The sequence below is a fragment of the Eptatretus burgeri genome, chromosome 3, assembly GCF_056783735.1.
Source record: "Eptatretus burgeri isolate ZD-2024b chromosome 3, Ebu_testis_v1, whole genome shotgun sequence".
NCBI lineage: Eukaryota > Metazoa > Chordata > Myxini > Myxiniformes > Myxinidae > Eptatretus > Eptatretus burgeri.
The window spans coordinates 44,576,103-44,586,568 of record NC_140963.1 but is presented as its reverse complement, the minus strand read 5'-3'; the positions used below and the strand labels follow the sequence as shown (position 1 = coordinate 44,586,568).

Here is a 10,466-nt window from a genome sequence, read left to right as displayed (position 1 = left end):
AGTGCATGCCAGATAAGCATTGTGCCATAAAATGGCTCACAAAGCTTCTAAAAGAAGCCGAAAGTACTTCAAAACGTACCTGTGAGAGAGGGGTGTTCCTCTGCACAAAGAAAGATTTGGAGAACCTTCTGATCAACTCGCCCAAAAAGTTGATATCTTGCAGCCTGTATTGAAAAACCTCCCGGCCAAGTAGGCCCGTGCCAGGCCTGAGACCGGGAGCATTCTACCTGACCTACCCGATTATCCCCGTTAGTGAGTGGATTTTTAACCTTGCAGGATTTCCTCATGCGATCTTGGCAGGTTTGACGATAAATTTAATGAATGTTTGCAATTGGGAAGCTGATGCAGTCATTACCAACATCCAAGCAGATTTCCCAGAGCGAGACACCGTATCTGGTTTGGGTGCTTCTTAACACCGAAAGGAAGGTTGTGTGTGTGTGTGTGTGTGTGTGTGTGTGTGTGTGTGTGTGTATATATATATATATATATAAGGCTTGTGGATACACAGGTTAAGTATACCAGAGAGTTGGTGTCAAAGCCACCCAATGCTCGCCTGTTTCTACATTTATCGTTTTTAAAAGACTAGTCTAATTATATTTTTTATAAAGCATTGCAGTGAAGTCTGATCCAAATAATTTTAAGGCAATATATGTATTTGTATATTGTAATCAGTAAAAAATAGTGTGGTAGATAAAAACATTAGAAAGGAAATAACTTGCACCAAAAACTTTAACATTTTCACGCTCACGCCGGGGGTATCGCTATAGCTCTCTGTTCTTCGAACAGGCGAGCGAAAAATGACGACATTTTCTGATAAAATGACACCTTGACGAGAAATCATGTTTGGGAGGAAAGGGAAGGAGCAAGCGGTAGGAGCTGTATAGACTGAGGGCGGTTATAAATACACAATTTTTATGGCTTGGTTCTGGGGCCGCAAGAGAAATTATACTACCATTTTTACACCATTGGTGAAAGAAGTGTATGCACGTGTGTGTGTGTGTGTGTGTGTGTGTGTGTGTGTGTGTGTGTGTGTGTGTGTGTGTGTGTGTGCATGTGATATGTATTCACCGCAGCCGCTAGCCAATTGTACTCACAGGAAATGGTATGAACCAGACACCACTCATCCACGGGAATTTTTCGTATTTCTAGATTACTGAGAGTCCGATTCGCATTCAGGAACAGAAGAATTATAGTTGACCATTTTGAAATTGTCAATCTTTCGTCTAAATGCTGAAAATTAAGTTTAAAAGATTATTTGAATCACAGATTTCGCACGAGCGATCGCAGGTTAAAAGTGCGCCACAAGCCCAGCCAAATCACTGTAAACGCACAGAGAGCATGCACAAAAGGCATCCGCATGTCTTTGAAAGTCACATATTACAAGACCTCAACTGGCGTGTGGCCTCTCGTACAAGCTGGGCCACAACATGTTCATCACTCATTTGTGCATCACTCAAGATCACTATTATCATGGAGTACGGTAGTACTCCAAATGGAGGGATGGCATAGCAAAAAAAACAATGGCCGCCCCATCAAATTTGTATAAATAAGACTAACAAATACATATTATTATTACCTTTTGTTTTGCCAAAGTTAAACACATCTAACTTAATCACCATGTGTATTCCATTCCCATACTCGATGAGTATCACTTAAGTGACGATCTATTCATTATGTACACAGGAGGGACAGTGAGGAAGGACGTGGGGAAATCAGACCAAGGATAAAGGATATTTGGGGATGTTCATTGTAAAACACCACCCAACTTGAACGTTAGCTCCTTTTAACCTCAAAAGGTTACAGAATGTAAAGGATGCTTTGGCAGCATGGCACCGAGTTGTGCAGAGGAAAATCCCCAAATTGTTATTTTTAAGGAGCATAAATTGCAGAATATAACATGAACTGCTGTGTTTGTCCGTGCAAGCTGAAAACCGGTCTTGGTTTAATTCAAACCACGAAGTAATGCAGAGAGCGACTTGGAAAGACCTGGTAATTGTACCAAACCTGGAAACTATTAGTTGTTGTTACTCACATAAATACTTCATCGTTATTCAACGCCAAGCAGCATGGCAAAAAGCAGGTCATGTTTCCCAGAATTCCAACGCAGATCTCCTGGATAAACAAAAACTTCAGAAAACTCAAATCTATCTCAAACTTTAAGTTGTGCGTCGAAAAAGTTGTTTGAATATTTGCAGCTTCATTTTAGAGACGACATATTTATCATGTATGCAAAGGGAGTGGGAAGCATGTTGAAAACATAGAAGAGAAAGGACAATAGCAGAGAGAAGGATTGGGGGAGTCTGCGAGAAATTGACAGAGAATGGAATCCTGCTCTCTCTCCTCTGGGCTGCCGCCCCTGCCTCACATCTTCCTCGGCTTGACGCCATGTTGTTGTTCAAGATCATTGGAATCTCCTGCAATGAAGACGAGTCTATGGGCCGATGACTTTGCCATCTCAGACAGGTTGGCGGTCTCTCTGTCTTCTTCCACATCCTTTCTGATATTGCACCCACTGCCCTCTCCATGCTTTCACCCCACCCCCCAGGTTTCTGAAGGGTACACACGGTCAACCCCTTGTAGTGAAAATCCCAAATCCAGAATCACCGCTCACTTCCACTCGTTTGTTCCTCTTTATTCCCACTTGTGGAACAAACTTCCAACGTTCTCTTTGATCTCATTCTTTCCTCCAGGTCTTCAAGATGGCTGTTCACCCACCATCTCACCACCATGATATTTTCTACACCCGTTAAACCACCCCAGCCTCCAAACACCCCCAATCAAATTTTGCTTCTGTATCCATCTTGTGCAGCCCTGGTGTTCTCCCTACCCCTCATTGTTACCCGCACCCCTTGTCTGTCTCCAGTAATTTTGTTCCTCAGCCTTGTTATTTGCAATTCCTCCCCCTTCTCTCTCTGCTGTTCATTTTGTTACGTTGCATCGTGATCCGTTCTGTGTTCTCGCTCTTCCACAAGCCTGGACTCTGGAAACAAATAAAATAGGGAAACTGTGGGAGGAATGAGGAGAGAAGGAAAACTCTTTAGATGGAGGTCATGAAAACGGAGGACAATCTATGGAGAGACCTGGAGACAAGTGCGTGGAAAGTGGGGGGGGGGGGGGAGGGGGGTTCTGTTGGAATGACATATTAAATCCACCGGATTTACTCCCAAGATGAGCAAGTAACACACACCAAATACAACAACTCTCTAAGTATCCTTACAGTCAGCCTCCGACACCAAGACCTCTCGATCACACCGTGCAAGACGTCAATACCGTTGACCTTCTGCAGAAACGCAGCAACAACCTGCAAGAGGAGGAGTTCAGCATCTCTTCGGTTGTTGTACAAGAAAATAAGGATAAATTAAATTTGGTTTCTTTGAAGAAAAAAAAAAAAAACAAGTGTTTTTTTTTTTTATCAAGACCAGGCACCTCATCCATGGACATGTCCCAAATCTTGCACATGTCATCTTCAAGCTCCTTGTCCAATGGCAAGTCGGTTTTCACAACGTCCTTGTTCGTGCTGTTCACCTGCGCCTGTTCAACCACCTGGGAGGCACAACGTGCAAGGTGTCAGCCTGAGGTAATTGGGCGCACCACCACAAACCGAGCGTGTGTAAGGGTCACCATGGTTTCGTGTAACGAAGTTTAAATATAACAACGTCACCTCTTACCCGTGAGAGGACAGAGAGCAGCCAACTCTTGCTGTAAATAGTGTCTCCTATGGCGTCCGGATCCCCCACCTTCCTGTCGCATTTCTCATTATCCTCCTTCTCTTCCTTCTCCTCATCATCATCATCATCGCTACTCTCGTTCGGTGGTGGCGATGGATTCCTGAGCTTGAAAGGACTGCAGCGCTTCATCACAGTTTTGAGCTTTTCCCTGTGCTTCGTGAACAACTCGACGACGAATCCGCTGCTCAGAACGTGCGAATAATCTACTACCTCTTCTTCTTCCTTTTTCCGTCTTCTTCTTCTTCTTCATTTTTTAGTGAGGCTCTATATACGCCACACACCCAAAACCTGGGCTGGAGCAGACAAGTACTGTACTTCATATTCTCCTCTTCTTCATATTCATCTTCTTCTTCTTCTACTTTTTTCATCATGCTCTTCTTGTACTTCATCTTCATCTTCTTCTTATTCTTCACTTGAATTCATCTTCTTCGCACATTAAACAAAGAGCAGTTAATACCTCAGGTTCAGGTCAAAAACGAACTTGGAAATTTTTCCTCTTGTTGCATTCATTATTTCCTGAGATTTTTGAGGAGCGTTTCATAATGGTCACAGTTCTATTTCATTATGTTTATGTATCAGAAAGATATTTGTTCCTGTTAAAAAAACAAAAAAAAAAAACCATCGTTCAAGCCTTTATTTTTTGGCGGTGTAGTCACCGTCATTTTCCCGCTAGGTATAAATATACTGAATATATTTTTCGTCAAACTCGTTCTCCCCGAATTATCGACACAGTTTAGCAGCCTCGAATTTTTTCACAAAGGACTGTTACGTTATCGCCATGAGTTTGTAATTTAATCATAGCTTATCATGTTGAACGTCTCAAACAACAAAGAAGCAAAACGATTTTCCAAGAAGCTCAAGGTGTATTCAGTTAGCAAGCTTCGTGTTGAGCGCTCGCCAAGTGGCTCTAATTACTCGATTCGAAATCGCTGATAAGGAACGGCGAGCTTGGCAAGCGCTAGCTAGCTGCTTAGTAACTGAAGATATCCCCCCCCCCCCTGCGAATGGCGCTCCTGACCAAAGATGACGTTCCTCGGATACGGGAGAACTTGCGGACGTGCGCAGATTTCCTGCGCTCCGTCCGCTTTGTGCTGGACGTGAACTCGTCCGAGTTTTACACGAAGGGCGCGTGGTGCGAGCACGTGGTTCCCGCGTTGTGTCCGCGCGACGTCATCGGGGCGGCGCGAGAGTTCGGCGCGAGCGCGGCGGTGATCCGTGAGAACTGCGACCACACTTGGGGAATCGACGGTAACACTATTGCTTTGGATACATCAATCTGTTGGGGAAATACGATGGATGTCTTGTCTACCGGTGATCGGTACATTGTTTGGACTGAATGTGATTCGAATAAAACTGTCTTAAAGTAGCAGCTACCACAAGGTTGTGGAGCATATTGTCTGACTGGACAATATGGAGAACTGACTATCCTGTCCCGTGGTATCTGTAGCCCTTTCATGGAGCGGTTTCCGCACCACCTTGAGCTCCTATCAATTTAGTTCAGGATGGCCACAATGTTTTGTCACCCCTTGTAAAAAAAATTGTGACATTGCCTGAGTGTGCAGTGTTGCTTCGTTTCCTTTTTTTCAGATTGAGTGAACGTAACCCCCCACCAAAAAAAAAAAATCAAATAAAATAACGTTTTTTTTTTCTTCCAGATTTTCAGATTGAGTTGATGGAGCACAAATGGATTCATTGGATACTTGAGGCTTGTGTAATAAAGTAAAAGAACACTAAAAATGTATGTGGTATTGTTACGAATCTGGAAACCATTCGCATTCACACATACAGTTGACCCAAAGTTTAGTTATTTCGTTAAGTATATGTGGATAGTTAGTCTCTCCCCTGCGTCTAATGGGAATTTCATGTGTGCGCTGCGAGTTTCTTTCTAATCGGTCTTCTGCATTAAATCCCCCTCCACTCTTTCAGCACCATTACGCACGTGTTTGAGGCCAAGGACATAATCGGGGGTGAGATCACCTCAGGGCCAACTCCGCCCCAGCCAGATGGAATGTTCCCCTCGTCCAATCAGGGGTGAGATCACCTCAGGGCCAACTCGCCCCAGCCAGATGGAATGTTCCCCTCGTCCAATCAGGGGTGAGATCACCTCAGGGCCAACTCGCCCCAGCCAGATGGAATGTTCGCCTCGTCCAATGAGGGGAGGACACTGATCGCCCGACGCCCCCGACCAATCCGGATGCGAGTTATCTCAGAGCGGATCCCTCTACCCACCCTGCGGAGGGATAAGAAGGGTTGCAAGCTGTCACACCATAGCTCTTTTTCGGGGTTCCTTGGTGGTCGGTGGTCGTGTTGGTGCTCGTGGTGGCGGTGGTCGTGGCGGAGGTGTTTCGTGGTGCTCGTGTCGTCGATCATCTGTTGTGGCTGGCCAGGACTTTCGTGGGATCCTAAGCTGAGGTTCGTGGGTTTGAGTCCCACCGTTGTGGTTTGCGTTGGAGCGCTCGAGCTGGGATCCCCGTTTCCTTCCACGGACTCTGAGCTCCACAAGTGCGAGTCGGTAAAACCGCACGAGGCGGCCAGGTACCCGGCCAGACTCTGACCCTCAGCTCGCCTTCCATCCTGAGCTGAAGGGCCGAATAAAGACCCACGAGGTTCATTTCTTTTTGGGTGTGTGTATGTCTGTCTGTGGCCAGTCTGATAAGTAGAAATAGTTTAAGTGATTGCCTTTGTACATTTGCCTACATCTATATTTGTGGTTAAGTCTGCTCTGTGTTTCCCTCCCTCTTACATTGTAAATAAATAACTGTTAAATGTTCCAGTTCGTTGTCCGTGCTTTCTTTCATTGACCCAGTATGGTTCGGGCTTGAGAATTAGGGAGGCCGATTGTGCCGTAAATTGTGATTTGGACCGGCGCAGCTTTGGTAATTCCCACTCGGTTACGCCGGATCCGAGTCGGTAACAGCGACTCGGTTCGGACAAAGCCGGCCGAGGGTTTGGTTTCCCCAGTAGCTAGACCGCGTGGCTACTTAGGTAAATTGGACTCAGACAAAAAGACCCTAACCACGCGGTTGAAATATTGGCATCCACGGTCCATTAAGCGACCCGCCGACTTCGGAGTTGTCCGGAGTGACGACCTTCAATTCCGAGTGTTCGGAGGGGAGACTGCCCAACTGCTCCGTCTAGTGGTCGTCCTCACCACCGAACCCCGGCACCACAACAGTATAACTTGTATAACCCTTCAATGGTGTTGGCTAATATGATAAAAGGTATTGTCACAATTTTTACAAGGGGGCGGGGGGAAGGGTGACAAGACATTGTGGCTAGTGACTGGCCACCCTGTAGATCCTGAGGTATATTTAGATCCCATGCATTAAAGATCCCATTGTATTGTTGCAGTTCTGAAAAACTGGCACTCCTCGGCAATGGCAGATATCATGTAGTGGTTCTGAGACAGTTATTTAATTAGTATCTGTTTTAGATGACCCTTCCTTTAGGTCTAGTGGGTTGATGGGACAAAATGCATTACGAGGGCTTTTTGGCAGGTCTTGTATCTGAGCTATTCTTTATTCTCTTTATCTATTTTATTTACCTTATTTCACACACGACCACCTCTCCTTCACTCCTGCATGCACGCCACAGACCAGGCCGCACGGTGACAACCTCATTTGCATATACTGACAGCCTCATTTGCATATACTGCAGCAGCCCAGTTCGAACTGCGCGCCATTCCCCAACGGACATTTAATTATAACCTTCGCCTTATTCAGACCTGTGGAGGAAATAATTATATTAATGTATTCTCAATTGTAATTGTGCTGGTGTTCTATAAATTTAAGTTTTATGCTATAAGTCGAATTGGCTATCAGTGCCCCCTTCGCTTGTTGGCCAAGAGTCCTTTGCCCTAAATGTTGATAAAATGTCTTGTGGAGCGGTGTGACCTGGGCTGATAACAGCAAACTTTTGCCTTGAAACGTACGTCTTGTGCTTCTCACCTAGAAGACACGTATTCAGCTAGGGTTAACAACCCCCTCCACTCTCCCATGAAAGTATTGTTACGTTTGAGGGGGGGTATGCATTCAAAGGGTAATTAGGATGTTTAATTAGGTATGCCATGCTGTTCGAGTGTACCAGGATCTCGATGTAATAAGTAGCAATTCAGTGGTGATAAGTTGTCTAGTAAATGTCCATTTCTTCAAGGGGGAAATGATAATTGTCACGTAATTAGATAGGGATACGGGATAGGGTAAGTGTGTCTGCGTAAACCCCTTTTAGTATTCTCTGGAGGCTTGCCGTGACGTCACAGGACAGTGCTGCGGATGGCTCTGCCCCGTGATCACGATTGGCGGAAGGCGACGGCGCAGGGCCAATAAAACGGCTTGATTGGAAGTGACGAGGACGGGAGGATAAAAAGGTTCTGTTCGGGGTCGAAAAGAAAGAGGAAGAAGATCGGTACAGAAAACCGTTTTGGTGGAGGCTGTTGTGCTGGGAGCGTGCTTGTTGTTGCGCTGATTCGGCCCTGGTTACATCATGTCTTGTAACCTTGCTGAGCCTCGTGCCTCACCTTGGTTGGCTCTGGGGTTCTGCTGGCTCGGAGTGCGGGGTTGAACGGCGGGCGGACCTGCCTCCCTCTCCTGCTCGCGGCTTGGCGCCAGAACTGGTTTCCTGGCGGCTGTGGGCGGACTTGGGCCGAGACCAGGAGGTCGATAGCGCCACGGTGTCTCCTGCCCCTGACGAGCGCAACGCCAGCTCGTCCGGCGCCAATCCAGGGACTGTTGCGTCCACACCACGGTCCAGCCTGACCACCAGGAATAGTTACGTTGTGTGTGTGTCTGTGTCTGTGTCTGTGTCTGTGTCTGTGTCTGTGTCTGTGTGTGTGTGTGTGTGTGTGTGTGTGTGTGTGTGTGTGTGTGTGTGTGTGTGTGTGTGTGTGTGTGTGTGTGTGTGTGTGTGTGTGTACCTGGCGCCTTAGAGGGTTTGAGATTTGTATATCCATTGGAATTGTCTGTGTTTTCCCCACGCCCGATCCCACACCATCCCGTCGAATCGCCCCGGATCCCTCTTCTTGCCGAGTCTTGTTATTTCTGGTTAGAGGAATAAACGTTATCAACTCAGTGAAAAGCAACTCGTGCCACCTTCCTCATCCCATTTGCGGTAGAGCGATTAGAACCGCCATCTTTGTGTTATAAAAATAAACCGCCTCCATCGTTTCGGCTAATTCTACGTTGGCGAGACTGTTCAAGTCCCGTGAACGTCACTGTATAAATGCCTTGAGATGTAATCTTGTTTTAGTGCAAGCATGTGTGATGTATGGCATCTCAGTGGCTTGTACTCCTTTGGACTGACCAAGTTCCAAGTAATAATAAAACTCTCTGATGTAATGTACTTAAGCTGTGGAAAGTGAATTAATCGGGTTGGTTTAATGGTTAACTAAAAAGTAAGATAAATAAAATAGAACCAAATAATATTGCAACAAATGAGGGTTCTGTTTGTTCATTGTGTGAAGTGTACGAGGGATACATTAAGCCCTGCAAGTTAAATAGGATTCCACAATCAACCAGCAAGAATTCTACAACGATCATTATGAGTTCAAGGTAAAAAAATCCACATCAGATCCCTATACTGCAACATTCCTGCAACCACCACAACGCTTTCCCAAAATTCCCCACGACATCAGACCACAACCCAAGCTCACCTCCACTCACTATTGATGCCACAATCTCGACGACCACCATCACCATCACAAACTCGCCCCACTGCAACCACTACGCTGCACCACTGCTGCCATCGCTCAATCACAGTTGTCATTAATGACCATTACTGCCTTTAGGGACCAGCAAGGACAAGGAAGCATGCTCATGGCTGGGGTGCGCGATCACTCCATGCTGTTCTGGGAGTTCCGTCACGTGGCAAAATGTTGAGCAAATGGGGTAATTTCTGGTGGGAAATCCTCGCCGGTTCAGAGGTGGTTCGAATCCACACTCCAATGAGGGAATGGAGAAACACCCATCCCTCCACCTGTTCCGCTATCATGCGTCACTCCTGCTGGAAACTGATAAAAGAGAGTTCTGATCTGGCACATCCTCTTGTTCTCTTGTCTTTCCCACCCATCTGTCATCTGGCCCGCCCGCTGCCCACTTACCTGCCCTTCTCCAATCTAGCTTGGTCTTTCTTGTTCCTGGAGTCACTGAGTAGTAGAACAGAGAGCCAGACACCAGACCAAGTGCCACTTGAGGCCGTTAAACAAATACACGTACGGACCTCTTTACACTCATGTTAAGCCTATTCCTCACATGTTCTTTCCTTTTTTTCCGAAACCCACTGACACGTCCTTACACCTTCCTCTCTGCCTCATCTGACAATCACTTGCCCCTCCCACTCATAGACACCCCTAGTTTTATTCCCCCCTTTCCCCCCTCCTAAGAGACTGGATTTGTGCTGGCCCATCGGCCGCGCCAGGTACCACAGGGATCGTTTACACCTCGTACTTTCTCTTTTCCTTCTTTGCTCTGTGATTTTCTCTGGTGTGTGTCTGATGGCGCCTGTAATGTTAACGTAAAGTTAAGATTATAGAAGTTTAAATTGGAATAGCTCTGCCCTGTGTCTTTGTTTTGTGAATAATTTCATTTCTTTTGCCGTACCTCATCAATCCTTTCCCCTGCTGTACACATTGCTTGTATTAAAACCTTTTTATTGTTCTACATGGCCTTTCTTCACTTTATAAATGAATTTGTTGTATTGGAAATGTCCCCAGCTCGTTCTGTCTTTTCCTTCATTGCTCCAGCA

The 10,466-nt window shown here is 46.0% G+C and overlaps 2 protein-coding genes across 14 annotated transcripts in view; one reads left to right on the top strand and one right to left on the bottom strand.

Annotated features, from left to right (window-relative positions):
- The window catches only part of SAAL1 (serum amyloid A like 1), a 31,850-nt gene extending 27,906 nt beyond the window's left edge, over positions 1-3,944 (bottom strand). For both annotated transcript variants that reach the window (XM_085873111.1, XM_085873112.1), the window contains exons 1-4: positions 3,669-3,944; positions 3,427-3,543; positions 3,218-3,301; positions 2,033-2,112 (exon numbers count right to left, since the gene is read on the bottom strand). In XM_085873111.1, coding sequence (XP_085729237.1) covers positions 2,033-2,112; positions 3,218-3,301; positions 3,427-3,543; positions 3,669-3,857 — 470 coding nt within the window. In that variant the 5' untranslated portion in view covers positions 3,858-3,944. The remainder of the gene's footprint in view (positions 1-2,032; positions 2,113-3,217; positions 3,302-3,426; positions 3,544-3,668) is intronic.
- Positions 3,945-4,449: 505 nt separating this feature from the next.
- Positions 4,450-10,466, top strand: part of LOC147029787 (putative methyltransferase-like protein 25) — a 221,289-nt gene continuing 215,272 nt past the window's right edge. For 6 of the 12 annotated variants that reach the window (XR_015056087.1, XR_015056089.1, XR_015056088.1 and 3 more), the window contains exon 1: positions 4,452-4,976. Coding sequence is in view for 6 of the 12 variants with exons in the window: in XM_085873109.1 (XP_085729235.1) it covers positions 4,733-4,976 (244 nt within the window). In the remaining 6 variants the exon portion in view is untranslated. Of the gene's footprint in view, positions 4,977-10,466 lie in introns of all 12 variants that reach the window. The other 6 variants (XR_015056091.1, XR_015056092.1, XM_085873105.1 and 3 more) reach the window with 3 other exon arrangements.